The 18,160-nt window shown below is 47.6% G+C and overlaps 1 protein-coding gene across 2 annotated transcripts in view; it reads right to left on the reverse strand.

Annotated features, from left to right (window-relative positions):
• The window catches only part of NEDD8 (NEDD8 ubiquitin like modifier), a 232,650-nt gene that overhangs the window by 68,861 nt on the left and 145,629 nt on the right, over positions 1 to 18,160 (reverse strand). The window contains exon 1 of one of the 2 annotated variants that reach the window (XM_078644941.1): positions 9,889 to 10,034. The exons of the other annotated variant lie outside the window; for it this stretch is intronic. Within the exon in view, the coding sequence (XP_078501067.1) occupies positions 9,889 to 9,906 (18 nt within the window). The 5' untranslated portion in view covers positions 9,907 to 10,034. Of the gene's footprint in view, positions 1 to 9,888; positions 10,035 to 18,160 lie in introns of those variants that run through there. 2 annotated transcript variants of the gene reach the window in all.

An 18,160-nucleotide genomic window follows, 5' to 3' on the forward strand; every position in this document is an offset into this window, starting at 1 on the left:
CTACTAAGCCAGGGAATTTTTAATTTTTGTATTTTTTTGCACTCACTAGTTAGGTCCCTACACTTCACTGACACCCTTACACCGACACATAGCCCTGTCACATTTATAGTGCTCCCGCGTAGTTCGTTTGGTCGTAGCACGCCCCGCCCCGTTATAGGGACGGGAAGACCCCTATGATGAAGCATGACACTAAAGGATTTTTTTAGTGTGTGAGGGGTATTTTAACAAGCACATTGTGCTCTTGTCTTTTCACTCCTAAGAGAGAGCCTAGTATTTCACAGGATTATTTTTTTTTTTTATAAAAAAACAATAATAAAAATATTTTGCACCTCTTCACATTGATAGAATCTCATTGTTTACATGAAACGGCTAGGAGGGTGATTCTATCAGTATCTCTATGCTTCCTCTTTTTGGTTTTTTTGGAACCACCCAATTTCCCCAGCAGGCCCCGCTTTTCATGATTGTAGCAGATTACCTGCTCCATGACACACTTTGAATCCCCCACTTATATCCCAGGGGCCGTAAATTAGCCATTTCATCTAATTACTTGTAGGAGATATCATATATACAGTTCTGACATCTCATGGCTAGTGCTGCCCCTGGGTCTTGTTTAACAGGGCAGTGAGGGTGGGGTGTGTGTGTAGGCAGACAGAAGGGAAGTGCTGTAGCTAGACAAGGTTTCTAGCTGTGAAAAAGAGCGTCACACTATCAGCCAGCAGCCACAAAACCTTATGTGCCATTTCAAATGTAGAAATGGCAAGCAACTTCTTTGATATGACGAGTGGAAAGCCATTTAAAAACATATCCAGTGTAATGTACAAAAGAATAGATGTATTCTGATGAACTACTTTCGTCAGGGCCACCCTTTATCCGTCAGTCTACGCACCCAATCAGTTCCTTAGGAAAAGCGACGAGGGTCCTTAAACATCACACTTTTTTCGCTCTACCTTTTGATCTCTGAAGAGATCAAAATGCAGCTGCGCACGTGATTGTTTAACATCTTTTAGTGGTACTCTGACTCTTTTTAGGGTTGTGCCTGTGACAGCATGCGCTAGCATAGGAGTCTTGCTTACGAGACGCTGTTGTATACATAAAAGGGCTTGGAGCCTGTATATTGCTTACCATTTGTTGATTTGCTTGGCACTCTTCTTTACAGCCTCATAATTCATCAAGGCAGACCTAACATTTCCGTTTTTCTTTGTGGAGCAGGGACCTAGCACAGATTGTTTCAACGTAAACAGTGCCCATCTGCTGCTCTCGACATGATTGACGTACTAGTTTATTCTATTTAACTTTAAGTGCCCTTCCAACAGAAGGCATATTGCTGGCAAAAACGTGCCCAGCAGGACAAATAAGAGTGCAAAGATTTGTTTTCTATGGTTAAGTTTATTTTATTTTGCCAAATCTTCTAGTCTTACTTTGCACTTATGTTTTCTTTTGTTTTTGCCGGTGGGTGTTGTTCTCAAAAGATGAGCAATATTTTATTCCAAAGCGAAATTTGTTTATTTTTATGTGTATTTTCTGAAATGAAGCTTTAACATATAATCGTGCAATACATCCCAATCCACCCCATTCGACTCCAATCCACCCCTCCTCACCCACGCCAATCTGCCCCAGACCAATCCACCCACCTCCGCCACAACCCAATCCACCCACCTCCACCACAATCCAATCCTCCCACCCCAAAAAACCCTGCCCCGCACCACCCCAAAACACCCTGTCCCACCCCACCTCAAAACAGCCTGCCCCACCCCAATCCAACACAGTCTGCCCCGCCTCAATCCAACACAATCTGCCCCGCCTCAATCCAACACAATCTGCCCCGCCTCAATCCAACACAATCTGCCTCTTTTCAATCTGCCCACTGCAACCCAAAACAATCTGTGCCACTCCAATCTGAAACAATGTGCGCCACTCCAATCAACTTCAATACAAAACAATCTGCGTCACTCCAGTCTGCACCAATTCAATCCAAAACAATCTGCCCAACTCCAATCCAAGACAATCCGCCGCACTCTGATCCACCTCATTCCACCCCAATCTACACAAACCCAATCCAATCCACCCCAGTCCAATCTAATCCAAACCACTACAATTCAGTCTACTCCACTCTAATCCACCCCACGCAATCCAATTCACCCCAATCAAGTCCAGTTCATGCCACCCCATTTTAATCCACCCCACTCCAATCCACCCCATTCTGTCCATCCTATGCCACTACCCCACTCTATTCCAGTCCACCACACTCTACCCCAATCCAATCCACCCACCCCAGTTCAGTCCACTCTATCCAATCCCTCACGCCCACTACACTGCAATCCACCCCAGTCCAGACCACTCCACCCCACCCGCCTCCAACCCACTACACCCTAATCCTCCCCACCCAATCCACACCACCCACTCCAATCCACCCTACCCACTCCAATCCACCCCAATACAATCCCCTTCCACTCCACTATTCGCCCCACTTCACACCACCCCAGTACAATACCCTATCCCAAACCAATTTAATACATCTTTCTCGAATCCACTTCAAAATCACCTCACAACATTTCAATCCCACCACTCCAATCCACCCCTCTCCTCCAATCCAATCCAATCCACCCCACTCTACCACTACCCTTTATTCAAGTGTATGACACTATACTACACCTACGAAGCTCTACTCCAACAAATCCAGTCTATGACACTCTACTCCCACAACTCCACTCAATGCCACTACCTTGTAACCATGCTGAACAGCAACCACACTGGTATAATACATGGCAAATGCCCATTGCCAAAGCCAATTGGCTTTGCCAATGCTTGTTAACTGATGTTATTTTGAGCCTTTGACTAGAATATTTAGCATGAAAACATGCACACAACACATTGGGTACTAATGCAGTGAGGAAGAGCACAATAACTATGTGGTGGTGTGTCGAAGGTATTTTAGCTGTCATTTGAACTATCACTTACATATAAAAGCGTTTCATTTTACTTTTTCTAAGGAGTTACTATTAAACTATTTAATGACACTCAGATAATGGGCCCGGGAAGTATGATTGTGCCTTGCATAGATTCAAACTCCTATCTGCAGCTACACAGCAGCTCACAAAACTATTCTACTATCATCTGTGAACATACTCGGGCCTTTGCTTGCCTTCACTCCAGGCTTTGTCTGTCAACAGATTTACTATCCAAATCTAGGCCCCAATTATTAGCGACTCCACGCAGACTATAGACCCTGCCCGTTTTTTTTTTTTTCACAACCGTGTTTATTAAGAGTTCAATCAAGATTCAGGACAGCCCTCCACAGTCAGGAGGAGACTGTCAACAACACAGACAGAGAAAGGCATAGTAATGAACTCAGAGTTTCATGGAAACAAAAGGGGCACGCCCCTAAACCCCCCAGCCCACCCACCCCCAACAGCATCCCCCAACACCCCTCCCAACTACCACCCCTTATCCCACCCTAACCCAGTGCACGTGATCGCTAGTCAGCAACAGGAGACGGAAGCAATGTCAGAGTTGGCTAATAGCCTAGGGCCCGGGGTCCACATCAAGGGCCAGCACATCATCAATGTCCGCTGGGGGATCGAGGTCCAGATCCCTGTAGTCTGCCCACCGCTTCCAGATCTTATAGTGTTTCCGGGGGCACCCCCTGGCCTCAAACACGGGTAATTCTAAACCCATCAGATAGTCCAACCCTGCCTTCCACGCACTCAGGGGGGGGGCACGTTCGCACTTCCATGCTTGGGCCAGGTCACGCTTAGCCACCACGAGTCCCAACAGCAGTAGGTGGCGCTTGTAAATGTTGCCCCCAACATTTTCCAGAATATGAAGGAGACCCAGCCTGGGGGTACGGGGAACATCCCACCCCAGCACTTCCGACAGGCAGTCCCACACACCCGCCCAGAATCGGGTCAGCCTCTCACAGGACCACACGGTATGGAAAAGTGTCCCCCTCTCAGCACCACACCTCAGACATTCAGGGGTAGCTACGAGGCCCGCACGCCACAGCCGCTCCCTAGTATAATAGGCCCTATGGAGGTACTTAAATTGAATGAACCGAAGACGGACGGCTATAGCTGCACTCCGGGGGGATTCGAGGGCCTCCCGCCAATCGTCATCATCCAAGGGGCCAACATCACTCTCCCAGGAGGCCTTCAAAGTCGAAAGGGAGGGGGAGCAGTTGACGACCAGGGAGCGGTATATCTGAGAGACTTTCTTGTCGCCCAGGTCGCCCATAAACAATTTAGCCTCAATGGGACTAAAGTCGGGGAGCTGTTCCAACCCCACTAGGCTGGGGCCAAGGGCATGTCGGAACTGAAGATAGCGAAAGAATTGGGACCTGGACAAATTATACTCGGAGCTAAGGTCCTGAAAGGACTTAAGCGTGGTTCCGTTGAGGACATTACCGAGGGACGAAATCCCGATCGCGTCCCAGCCGCCGAACCCGGACAAGGAGGCCAGCTCTGGTAGTAGACCGTTATGCCACAGTGGCGTCTCGGCCGTCAGCCTGCCCCACCACCCCATGCGGCGCAGAGCCTGCCGCCAGATCGCGAAGACCACCTGGGTGACCCTTGGCAAGGCCCTCCTCCGCCTGGCCGAGTACAGCAGAGTGTGGAGAGTGGCGCCGCCCATCAAGGAGTGTTCCAGTGCATAGGCCGGATCGCTACGATCCCCATACCACCACTCGTTGAGCACTAGAAGGTGGGAGGCCTGGTAATACGATAGCAGATCCGCGGACGCCAAGCCGCCGCAGTAGGTAGAGAGGAAGCAGGTGCGCAGTGCCACCCTAGAGGCACCCCCGGCCCACAGAAATCTGCCCAGCACCGAGTTGACACCACGGAACCACTGCGGGTCTATTTTATACGGGTGATTCTGTAGTTGGTAGAGGAGCCGAGGCAGGGCCACCATTTTGAAAATAGCCGACCGGCCATAGATATTGAGGGGCATACGCGTCCAGGTCTTAACATCAACCTGGACCCTGTCCCACACCGGCTGGATGTTACGATCCCATGCCACAGCAGGCGAGGCCGAGAGGTGAACGCCCAGGTACTTCATGCCGTCGACCGCCACCTGAAGAGACGCAGCCCACTGGCAACTCACCGAGGCACCCCCCAGAATCCACAGGGTTGACTTGCGAGGGTTAAGAAAGAGCCCCGACGTCTGGCCGAACTCCCGCATTATGTCAAGAACACGAGGTCCTGTACGGTGTAAATCGGTCATGAAAAAGAGCACGTCGTCCGCATATAGAGCAATGCGGTCCGAGTGGACCCTGCCCGTTTTTAACCTTGTTTTTTGCATGTACTGAGCAAAAGCCCACTATACATTGAGATCAGTCGGAAGACAGACATTATGCTAGGGGTTCCAATTGGCCTCGCATGTAAAAGGTATAGCCAAAGGGTGGCAATGATGCTCACTAACTCATTCCTTAAACCCAATCTTCAGACATTGGCAATGTGGCAGCCATTTTGACATTTCCTTTTCAAGGGTTTACCCCTGATAAACATGATTTGTAGTGTTGTGAAAAGCAGATAATAAGGTTACCCAGTTTAAGGATACCTTAATCGCAGGCTGGACAGCCTGTTAAGCGAGCATTTAAATGGGTATAATTATGAAATTCTACATAAAAATGAGAGGTCTGAACTTCCATGCCACCCTTATGCCAGCTAGCCTGCTCGAGATTGCACACTGATGACAACAGAAGTCACGTTACCCCATCAAGCAGCCTTATAGGTTAATACTCAATGCTGTGTGATCCACGCAAGATGCTTGTTTCCGGTCCATGGAAGACATGGCTTGGCAGTTCGGGCTGGAATGTTCCCATGAGGCACAGGGTCAGAATGATTTGCATATAGCCATGTCTGAAATGGGGTGCCTGAGTGGGCTAAAGAATGGTGATGGATTAAACCCGGATCAGTTGACTGGGGGTGAGTGTTTGATTTGCTCAAACGCTCCGTCCATCATCCCCTTTTGTATCGCTTTGTTCGTCCTAAGTGTGGCAGGGTATGCTCAGACGTGAGTCCCTTGCTCACTTGGCCACTGGATTCAAGATAGCCTGGCTGATGAGGATTATGAATCCGAAACCGGTCCCAGGATGCTTGTTTCCGGTCCATGGAAGACATGGCTTGGCAGTTCGGGCTGGACTGTTCCCATGAGGCACATGGTCAGACTGATTTGCATATAGCCATGTCTGAAATGGGGTGGCTGAGTGGGCTAAAGAATGGTGATGGATTAAACCCAGATCAGTTGACTGGGGGTGAGTGTTTGATTTGCTCAAACGCTCCGCCCATCATCCCCTTTTGTATCGCTTTGTTCGCCCTAAGTGTGGCAGGGTATGCTCAGACGTGAGTCCCTTGCTCACTTGGCCACTGGATTCAAGATAGCCTGGCTGATGAGGATTATGAATCCGAAACCGGTACCAGGATGCTTGTTTCCGGTCCATGGAAGACATGGCTTGGCAGTTTGGGCTGGACTGTTCCCATGAGGCACAGGGTCAGACTGATTTGCATATAGCCATGTCTGAAATGGGGTGGCTGAGTGGGCTAAAGAATGGTGATGGATTAAACCCAGATCAGTTGACTGGGGGTGAGTGTTTGATTTGCTCAAACGCTCCGTCCATCATCCCCTTTTGTATCGGTGTGATCCACAGCAGAAACTTGGAAGCATTTCTAATTCATTTTAATGGGATTTTAACTTTTCAAGTGTGGCTTACTTCGATGTGTCCAATTAAAATACTTGTATAGTATAGTAGCATTTATATAGCGCTTACTACCCATATGTAATGCGCTGAAGTACTTAACATAGATAGGAAGCTACAACATGTAGGGTGTGTGGTTGGAATGGTGTTTTGAGCTTGTGTAATGTGTTTTTAGGCCGCGCGTGATGACAAACGAGGTACGGCTTACGTTATGGGACGCTGCACCGGGGGTGTGATTAGTGCAGGTATGTGAGAGGTAGACTCACAAACTGTAATTATAATAAGAAATACGCAGCTTAGTCACTGCAATAGTGGAATGCTGTGTGTCTGTACCCCAAAAAGGGTGGTAGTCACAGAAGGCCCAGTAATCCATATGGCGATGTGTGCCAGGTAACAATGGCTTTCAATGAGTTAAAAGATGCCAAAATTGTAATTTGTGACAGAAGACATGCATTATTTTATTTAGAGGCATAGATACTGCCGAATGCTAAAAAAATATATCTGATAAAGGAGAAAGGAAGCCGAAGAGAAATCACGCCTGGCAAACTCAGCAGACAACAACACAAACTTTAAAACATCCAAATTCCACCTACTTCTTCAGGCCCGAAAGAAGCCAACATTTTAAAAAGGATTTCACACCACAAGCCTCTTTCAAGCTGCAAAAGGTGATTAAAAGTAATCACCAGTCGGACAGGCCTTTTTCGGATTGTGGCACAGACCCCAGCCACCCTGGCACCTTTCACATGGAAGGGTGAATGATAAAGTGTTTGGTGGTTTCTGCCCAAAGAACACAAGAGCAAATTGGGCTGACTCCTATTGCCTTGCTGGCATCATCCCTCCATGTAGGCCCAATATTTTACTTGGGTCCCAGGGACCTCTGTTCGTTCTAGCTAACATGAGGAACTTCCTCAAGACCTTTAAGAATTTCTTCCCAGAAATGTTCACCATCATTATTAGTAGTGAATGGCATTTCAAGGTAATAAAGAAACAATGTGAAGAAATTAGACTGCTCTCATTTTTTTGTCTACGAGAGCATCATGGTACAGATTTGTAGTTCTAAATTTTTTCAATCTTGGCACGGCTCTTCTCTGATCCAACAAGAGTTTACACTTCCTTTTAAAGACAGTCGAGTAAGTGTGTATATGTACAATTTATCAGAGGAGGAATATGCTCCAATAGGAGCAAGCACCCTCACACAACCAATATGGGTGTCCTGCTTCTTCATCAGGCAAGTTTCCTTGTCGGGCCAGCACTGCAATGCCCAACGGACACCCACAAGGGGGCACATAACCAGGTATCTTTTTATTGAATTGTTGGATCATTACATACAGTGTGCTGGATCTAACCGCTCCTTGTCCTCCCCCCCCCCCATGAAATAACTCCTCTTATCTGTCCTGAGAACATTGTGAAAAACACTTTTTGTGTCTGCACAAGTTAACTTTAGTTCTGATTGCCAGTGTTTTGAGGAAAATCCTGATCGCCTCAGGATCGTCATCACCTAATAATTGAAGGAGACAGTAAGTTTAACACTCATTTTGTTGCCTTGCATTATTTCCCTGATAGGTATGAATAAGCTTTCTGATAACCTGTTATATGTATATGTTTGTATTAGGGTGTTGGCGAAACAGGGCACATTCTACCAGTAACTTCCAGATGTGTACAGGACATGATACAAAGACGGCAAATACCTTTTTTTCATATTACTGCCCTACACCCATTTTTCTCAAGTTGGATGACCACAAAGTTGGGAATATATACAACAAAAGGACTGTCTTTTTAGGGCGATTGAGTTATTTTCATCAGAATCCTGCCATTCTGCGACTACCACTTTCTACAATTCTGATACCAAATGAAAAACCTTGGTATGAAAAACCCCTTAAACCTGCAGTATACCTTCACTTCAAAACGCACAGATACTAAACTTTACCTAACTTATCAATACGAGGGAGCCACCCAACAAGAATAATCTAGAACTTTAAATCTACTCTATTTATGTTGGAATGTAATTGGATTTGTATGTACTTATCAGTATATGTATCTCTTCACTGTCAGATTGCAATGTTTCCTTGTATCTGCTTTTTGTAAGAAATGTATATTTCCTCACCTGGCTTCCATCCCTTTAGGAGTATGTATTCATTCTGTATCCTAAACCCAAAAGCTGTTTTTCTACAAAACTCGGCTGGCCTTTTTTTGTTCTGGTCTGGCTTTAGGAAGCTCTCAAACAAGAATGAAAAATGTATATGTATCTGAATTCAACTTTATCTAGCTATACCCTGCTGTATATATTTTACCATTGATGCCATTCAAGTCATTTTCTGCAATTCTCCCGAGTTATTAATATGCACTAATCAGGAAATCAGTTATCTTGCAATAATAATAGCCATCTTTGCGAGACCTGCCCCTAGCTTTTCCACCAATGGGAGTAATGTAATCCACTTAATACAGTTTTAAAATAGATGGACGTATTTCATTTGGATATTTGTAGTTTAATCCAAGTTACTGATATCAACACTAGGTCTCTTCAGCAATGACAAAGAAAATCAATAGTCCGGTGATGTCGGTTTTCTGTGGTGTCACATACAATTTGGCCTCACATCTTCCCTTTAGCCCAGGGACCCACAAGTCCTAAGACCGGCCCTGGTCTTTGCATAATTCACTTATAAATATCGGACGGCCACGTCATATTTACGAGAAGGTGTAGCAAGTGAGTTATAACGTCTACAGGGTTATTTTTACGTGGGATTGGAGAATTTAGAAACTGAAAGTTTTCTAAACCAGTTTGCCAAGCTAGATAAGCCGATGCGATTGCCTCCCTACGCTCAACTCTAAAGACAGCCCATTGGTCGTAACATCCTGAGAGTTTCTAATGTCCCAAATGGTTAAGCCAGCCCTGCCAATAACTCATCGTACATAGCGACGCCGCACCTGGCTCTATGGAATCACAGCCCAGGCTCAATCATGGTGTCAGAAATGAAGAACTACGAGAAATAGAAAAAGTTTTCCCGCATACGGATACCAGTGGCACAACAGGCACCACAGCTTCATGAAACATTGATCGTGATCCCCATCGATCGATTTTAGATTAGAGCTCACTAGCCTTAATAATAATTGGGTGGTACATCGCTTTTCGGCACGTATCACGTTAAAGTGTTCCGTTTTCTCGCCCGCCTCTCCATATCATTTACCCTCGGCACTCTCACCTTTACTTTGATTAGCATCTTTCAACGTTAGGTCCTTCGTCCCCACTGCCTCACATAAACTCAGGAAGTGACCGCGCACCGATTCCTGCCTCACTTCCGCTTACAGTCAACCCGGCACCAGGCAAAACGCGTCACCACGCACTGCGCTTCGCTGAACTCAGACGTATGCATTTCCCACCCCTACCATAGATCCCACCCCTCCGATACAGGAAGTTGTCTTCTTGGACCACACCTCCCTGAGCGTTCAATCGCCGCAGCTTACGTCACCCTCGCTCTTCCACTGAGCCGCTAAACAGCACTTGCAGTTCAATAAGAAGTTTGCTGACTGGCAGGTGCACGCTCCCTTCGTCTGATCTCCTTGAAGACCTCATGTCTGTCATATTTTGGTTTATGTCTTTGCGCATCCCTTTACTTATGATGGTTTTAGGTCTGCCCCGCTTCGTTCACAACAATCCTCCTTTCCCGCCAAAACACCCGCTCGGATCTCCTTGGCTTTCTGTCATTCATCGAACACAGCATTTTATATGACCAATGGCAGCCAAGGTCTGACTGGGGCAGAGCCTGGGCGCCAAAACAAAAGTAACCACCTGACAAAGAGGCCCATATTTGCAAATACGGCATTCGTGAACTTGTCAAGGCATGTTATATAGGTGTTTTTGCAAGGAAACTACATGCATTTGGGCTTGCGACATGTGTGTGGTAATAGCAGGGAAATCAACAGTAAAAACCATCTCACCAGACAAGACAACAATAAATAGGCCCATGTTGTGTCTGGTTTGTGTCCTGAATGAAAAAGCACCACTACAAGGGTAAGTTTCCTCCAATCATGGGAGATTAGTAAGTCTTTCAAATATCCTCTTATATAGACGCTGAGTCGTGATGTGCAAAATTCAATGTTCTTTTAATGATCCACTTAGAGACAAGACACCAGCCAACGCGTTTCGTTCTGTCACCAGAACTTCTTCAGGGCTGTGAGTTTAAACACATGCAAAAATAACACTATAAGTGCCACACAAGACAAAATATACATATACATATCTAAAAGTTACAACATTTATAGTGCCCACACATTGAAACACAATTGGTGCAATGTTACGCAATTCAAAACCTAACGTGACACATTCAATTTTTCTATATACAAAGTATCCGCATCCGCGCTATCTTTTTGTTAAAAAACCTTTTTTGTATAACGTTTGTTGTGGTGAATTTACTTTCAATAATTTTAATACAATTCCAATTCCAAAAATTCTTTATTTCGGCCACATGGGCCATAAAAGATGCAGTGAAAATACATACATTTAAAACACACTATTTACAATAAAAATCCTACTGGACCTGCGAAGTTAAGAAATACAAAGTAGTATAAATTAGCCAGACATTTTCTTCCTTATTGTCCATGCTGCCATTAAGAATTTAGAGACCGCAAACACAATGTGGCCCTGGGTGTTGGTTTTCATAACCCTGTAGGCCTGTAGATACTTCCTAAAGCCCAGGTTCCGACACAGAGGAGCTAGCCAGCGCCTCCTCGGGCTCCGGTAGGCATGACAACAGAACATTATGTGCAAATCATCTTCGTCATTGGCTTTACAGCATGGACAGAGTTTATCACCCCCTGGCGACCATTTATAGGTAAATACTTTAGTTGGGAGTGTGCCAAACCTCCATTGCAGGAACAGTTTCCTCGCCAAGAGAGGATAAATAAAATCCATAAAAGGTTCAAACACATAAGAATTTTTGGATTCCATAAAACGTCCCGTCAAAGTGCCACTATCATGAGCATTGACCATGTCAACAAGATTTTTATTCTTGTACAGCTGGGCAAGGGATTTACGCGAAATACTTCGACAGCCCTGAGCTGGATCATCCCATAAGTCTGGCAGATTCAGGCTAAACAGTTCCGACTTAATAAATGCCAGCCAAGGAATTTTGCAGTTAGCATTCAGCCTCATGACATGAATAAGGTCCTGCCTATAATGATGCAGTTCCTCGGTGGTCCATATCCGGTGCCAGAACTTCACAGGTTTCGACCGTAGATCCTCAGCAATAGAGGGAAGGCCCAGGTCAAGTCTTAGGGGGAGGAGTGGTGTACCTTGCGGGAGAGCAAGTAAGCGTCTCAGAAAACAATTTTCCACCCCTGCCATAACCTTCCCTGCTTTGTGTCCCCACAGCTCACTACCATAAGTGGCTGCTGCCTTCGCTTGGGACCTGTACGTTTCCAAAGCCGGGCTTACGGGCTTGAAGGTGGACTTATTGGACACCTTCAAGAGTGCGCCCGATAACTGGGAAAGTTTCAACCTAGATCTTGCTACCTGGGAGTCCCATGCCAAGTTTTCTTGAAATGATACCCCCAGATATATAAAGGTCGAAACCCTTTCGAGACTAGTTTCCCCCAGTTTTGGATTGGGTCTAGTTTTGGTGGGGGGGTTGAAGATCATGAACTTAGTTTTTTCCGTGTTCACCTCCAACCCATGTTGGCGACAGAAATGGCCAAAACCGTCCACAATCCTCTGGATCCCCATAGGGGATTTGGAAAGAAGGAGGGTATCGTCGGCAAACATTATTGCCGGGACCCTCCTTCCTGCCAACACCGGGGCGTCATTGTCTCTAACCGCGTCAAGATGTTTTTTTTTTTTTTTTTTTTTTTTTATTGGTGTAAGAATTTTATTGCACTTTTGTTCATTACATACAAGACAAATCAGGTAACAACAATAGCTTGCCTGCCTACATCCTCATGGGCCGGCGTTCAGCAATCACTACCAACAGCCACATTGTGAGATGCACACAGCCCATCAGCCGACATCCAGAGGACCGGCGGCGCCTTGTTAGTAAGAGTCCAGTCGCACGACAGTGCCATGGCCGCTGTCTGTTGCATCAATAATCTCACTTTTCCAGTTTTCTTTTCTGTAAACTTATATGTAACTTAACTGTACATTCCCCAACTTGTAGTACCCTCCCTGCATCCTCCCCCCTGCATCACAGCATCCTCCCTCCAAGGTGCCAGCACTTTACATTCGTTCGTCCTATGTTGTCTCCATCAGAAGACCAATTACATCGCTTCCGATTCTGAATCTGATTTTCCATGTTCGAGTAGATAGTCACGTAGGTACCCCCAGTAGTCTTTGGGCCTAGAGCCAATCGGTAGTTCCTCCTCGTACGTGTTGAGCGTGTCTCGGCAATATACCATGTCTTCAATCCAGCGTTTCACCTCAGGTGCCCTTTTGCTATTCCAATGGATGGACACCCTCCTTTTAGCTAACAGGAGGGCAACAGCACAGAATTTACGCCTCAGGGCTCTCAAATTCGGAGTTATACCCAATAAACAAATTTTTGCTTCACACGGCATGTTAACCCCCAACAATTCATTCAAAACTTGCATGACTTGTTCCCAATATCCCGCCACCTTTCTGCAGTGCCATGCTAGATGCATGAAGTCCGCATCCGCTTGTCCGCACCGGCAGCAGTTGGAATCTTCCCGCAGGCCATGCTTGTGCAGCCTCTGGGGGGTGTGGTAGACCTGGTGTAGATATTTGTAATGTATAATTTTCAAATTTCCGTTGGGTGTCAGCATACCCGTAAGCATGCATGCGGTGTCCCATTCTACCTCTGTCAGGGGTTCTGCTAGCCCTGCACTCCATCTTTCCCTGGCCTTTAGTGTATCGTGTCCCACCGCCCCTTGTGTACACGCATACAGTTTGGACACCATGTGTGATGCTTTGGGCGTAGTCAAGAGCAGTTGTAGGGGCACCAGGGTTGTTGGCTCCTCTGGATACGTTGGGTAGTGCTCTCGTATTGCTCGCTGCAGCCTGTAGAAGTTAAAAGTAAACAGCGGAGATGGGTTTACGATGTAATGCAGCTTATCTAGTGTCTGGAATTCTCCATCTTTGTATAGGTCCCCTACTGTGTCTATTCCGGCCTGCCTGAGTAGATCCATGCCAACCCTTTCCTGTGTCACCGAGAGGGCTGGATGGTGTGCTAGTGGGAGCGCGGGTGCGTACAGTGGCAGGCACCTTGCTTCCTTGCCTATTAGCCGCCAAGCCTCAGTGGTCGCGTTGACTGTATTAATATCCCGATCGTGTAGCCTGGTGCGTTTGTGTGTGAGTATATTGGCCAATGGAATCGGGTCCGTGTCGCCCGCCTCCACCGCGACATGTGTCAGGAAGGGCACTTCATGATACCAAAAATGTGCGTATTGCGCTTGCGCGCACAAGTAATAGAGGTAAAAGTCTGGGACCCTGAACCCCCCCCTGGCATACGGCAATGTCATGGTGTGCAGGTCCATCCGCGCCTGCTTGCCCGCCCATAGTAAGTTAAGCACTAGCGTTTTGATATTGCGGAAGACAGCGGCGGGGGGTTTTATTGGGATGTTGTTGAATAAATAAAGAAATTTCGGCAAGAGCACCATTGTTATTATCGCTGCCCTGTCCGCTAATGAGAGAGGCAGTCTGTTCCATTTCTTGATTTTATCCTCCAGGGTTGCTATCGCCCTCCCGTAGTTCGTCCTAATGACCACTTCTGGGTCTCTGTGGAACCATACACCCAAGTATTTAGTGGGTCCGTCTTGCCATTCCAATGGATAGTCAAGTTTGGTCGGTGTCGTGCTGTCAGTTAGTGCTATCACCAGAGACTTATCCCAGTTTATCTGTAGGCCTGCTTGGTGACCAAATTTTATATATTCCCGCAGCAGGGGATTGAGGTGCTGTTCCGGGTGTTTAACATATAATACCATGTCATCTGCGTATAATGAGATGTGTATGGGTCGGGAGGGCATTTGAATCGCTGAGTGGTGGTAGTGTTGTCGGATTTTGCAGGCTAGAGGTTCTAGGACCAGAGCGAAAAGCATCGGTGAGAGCGGGCACCCCTGTCTGGTACCTCTGCAAATTTGTATGGGTTCTGATATGTATCGGTTCACTCTTATGCGTGCCGTTAAGTCTGTGTAGAGCATCGCTATCCACCCTTGAAATATCCAGGGGAACCCCATGCGCGCCAACACCGCGTGTATGAAGGGCCAGCCTATTGTGTCGAATGCCTTGGCAGCATCTAGGAGCACTGCCACAGCTTTCGTTTCCGGTGCCAGATAGTGTGCCAATGCGAACAGCGTCCGGGTGTTGTGTGTGGTGGCCCTGTCTGGAATGAATCCTGACTGGTCGGGTCTAATCAAAAGAGGCATGAGTGGCTTCAGCCTGTCTGCCAGCAGACTTGCTATAATTTTGGTATCTACATTTAACAAAGATAACGGACGGTAGGAGTCGCATTTAGTAGCGTCTTTGCCCGGTTTTAGCAGCGTGATAAGCAGGGCTTCCCTCAGTGAAGCTGGCAATTTCTGGGCCTCATGTGCCATCCCGTACATTCGCACTAAGTGCGGCGCAAGGAGGTCTACGTATGCCTTATAGAATTCCGCTACAAATCCATCAGGACCCGGTGCTTTGTTGTTTGGTAGGCGCCTGATGGTGTCCGTGACTTCCTCTACCGTTACGGGGCGTTCTAGGTATTTTCTATGCCCATCTGCTAACCACGCCATTTCAATGTCTTCCATGTATTTCAGTAAGTCAGGTTGGGACGGCGAGGGGCGTGCCTCGTATAGTGTGCCATATGTGCCCATGAATGCTCGCAGTATACCCTTAGTGTCCGTGACCAACTCCCCGGTGCTAGTGGTTATGGACGTGACAGTATGTGGTGTTTTGCCTGCGCATATCTTTGCGGCCAGTTCCCTGCCGGGTCTACCCCCCTCTCCGTACCTTCTCGCCGTGGCTCGTTTAGTGACGTAGTTAAGTTCGTCCGTAGCAAACGTAGCATGTTCCGTCAATAGCGACTGGATATCCCCTAGTAGCTTGGTGTCTCCCGTCTGTGTGTAGGATTGTTCTAGCTTTTGAATGGCCTGTTCCCTCGCGTGCAGTTGGCGTCTGATATCCTTTAAGATGCCCGAGGCCGTACTGAGGCAGACTCCCCGGATATTGGCCTTGAAGGCCTCCCACAGCAGACCTGGGTCTTCCGTGGTCGGGCCGTTTAGATCGAAGTAGTCCCCTATCGCCTTGCGTATGGTGGATGCGTATACTGGGTCTTTCAATGAGGCTGCATTGAATCGCCAGGTGAAGGGTGGTGGGTCGTAGTGTGGGATGTCGACTTCCAAAAGTACCGGACTGTGATCTGACATTGTACGTGGCAAGTGTGTGATATCCACAACCCATGGGAGTATTGCTTGTGTGCCCAACCAGTAATCCAACCTGGACCAACTGTTGTTTGCTGCGTTTATGTGCGTCGCCACTGCCACTCCTGGTTACGAACTCGCCACAGATCTGCCAACTTTATGTCTGCCATCACCTCTTTTACCATAGCCCTGGCATTTCCATGTTGTTCTAAGGTGTGAGCTGCTCTGTCTAGAGTGTCCTGTAGTGTAACATTAAAATCACCTCCCCACAGTACCTGCTGTGCCTGCATGTTAGCAATGTTGTGCCAGACCTTGCTATAAAACCCCGGGTCATCTATATTTGGGCCGTATGTGTTCACCAATAAAATCTGCTGTCTCCTAAGTCTGCCTGCTAGCATAACGCTCCGCCCTTCTGCGTCTCTATGCACATCTGTGACTTCAAAGCCCGTCCCCCTCCTGATCAATATGCTCACTCCCCGTGAGTACGTGGAGTAGTTAGAGTGAACTACAGTCTCAGCCCACCTATCCCCCAGCGTGGAAGTGCCGTTGCGGTCTAGGTGCGTTTCCTGCAAGAAAACAATGTTAATGTGCAGTCTATCAAAATATGCAAATAGTCGTCTGATCTTCCTTGGGTTTCCTAGGCCCCTAACATTCCACGTTAGGAATTTCAGCGTGCTACTACGTGACATGAGTGTGTGTTTGGTGATGATTCGCACACTGCTGTTGGTCAGATATCATGTTATATCCCGCATGTGTGGTGCCATGGTGTGCCTCTTGCAGCATCGACAACATTTTTCGCAGATTGCAAACAGTAAGTACATTCCAGCATAGCCCCAAGGAGTTCGCCATGCTTCTTAGATACAGAGGATGCAGTCGGTTAGCTGTCGATCCCCCCCCCTCCCCCCACCCACTTCAGCGCCCAAACTGTGCCAAAGCCATCCCTGAGTTAACTTTAACTTTAACTTAAGCAGTAACTTATATGTCCAACAGAGTTCGGGGTACTCCCGCCTGGGGGTGTCACCAGGTTCACACATCTCCACCCACATAGTGGATGTGGACGGTCGTAAGTGTGTGTTAGAGTATAGCGTGATTGTGACCTCCCCCAGCCCCCCGCCTCCCACTAATCATAATGGCATCCTACAGTGATACATCACAATGGGTCCAGGCTCCCCCATGTCTCTAGTTCCGGTGTATACCTGGGCCATGCCGCTCAATGCGCGTATGTCCCCTGTATGGGGATCCGTTGCACCACCAGGTCGGCTATGGTCATGGCTACTCGTTCGCTGCCCCATATCCTGGCAGCCGGCCAACCCGATCCTCCATAACAATAATGTCGTTTCGCATACTCACAGTTGACGTGTCATTTCCTCGGCTCTACAGCCATCAGGGCCACACTTACTGGACGTTCGCAAATGCCAACCTCTCACGACCTGCGCCACCAATGTGGCCACTATGGTCCATGCGAATGTCTGCAGGCCAAACTGTTTCTAGCCAGTCGCTACGCATTGGTGAAGACCTTAAGTTCATCTTGCTGGTTAGCGTCCTTCCCCGCTCATTCCACGTCACTGGTCGGTTCCGTCCTGTCGTGCTGTTTTCTCCTCTTGCCTTGTTGTTTGACAAAGTCCTGTGCTGCTTGCACCGTTTGTAGTATGACTGGTTTCCCGCCAGTCATGACTTTGAGCTTCGCCGGATATAGCATGGCGTACCCCATTCCAAGTTCCCTGAGCTTCTTCTTGACCGGAGCGAATTCCTTCCTGGCCAGTTGCACCGCCATAGTGTGGTCTGGGTAAAACTCTAGCGTGTTCCCCTGGTGCGTTAATTTCCCCATTTCTCGTGCCAGCCTTAGGACCGTGTCTCTGTCCCTGTAATTTAGCATGCGGGCAATAATCATGCGCGGGGTAGCTCCGGGTTTTGGCACAGGCGCCAGCGATCGATGCGCTCTTTCCACCAGGAAAACAGAAGATAGTTTGTCGGCACCAAAGATTTCTTGCAGCAGGGTCTCTATATAGGTCTCCATCTTCCCTGTGTTTGTGGATTCCGGCAGGCCCGAAATCCGCACGTTGTTCCGCCTGGACCTGGCTTCCTGGTCCTCAACTCTCGCTCGCAGGTGTTCTACTGTCTTCTCCA

This window comes from Lissotriton helveticus, chromosome 5_1 (assembly GCF_964261635.1).
Source record: "Lissotriton helveticus chromosome 5_1, aLisHel1.1, whole genome shotgun sequence".
Lineage (NCBI taxonomy): Eukaryota > Metazoa > Chordata > Amphibia > Caudata > Salamandridae > Lissotriton > Lissotriton helveticus.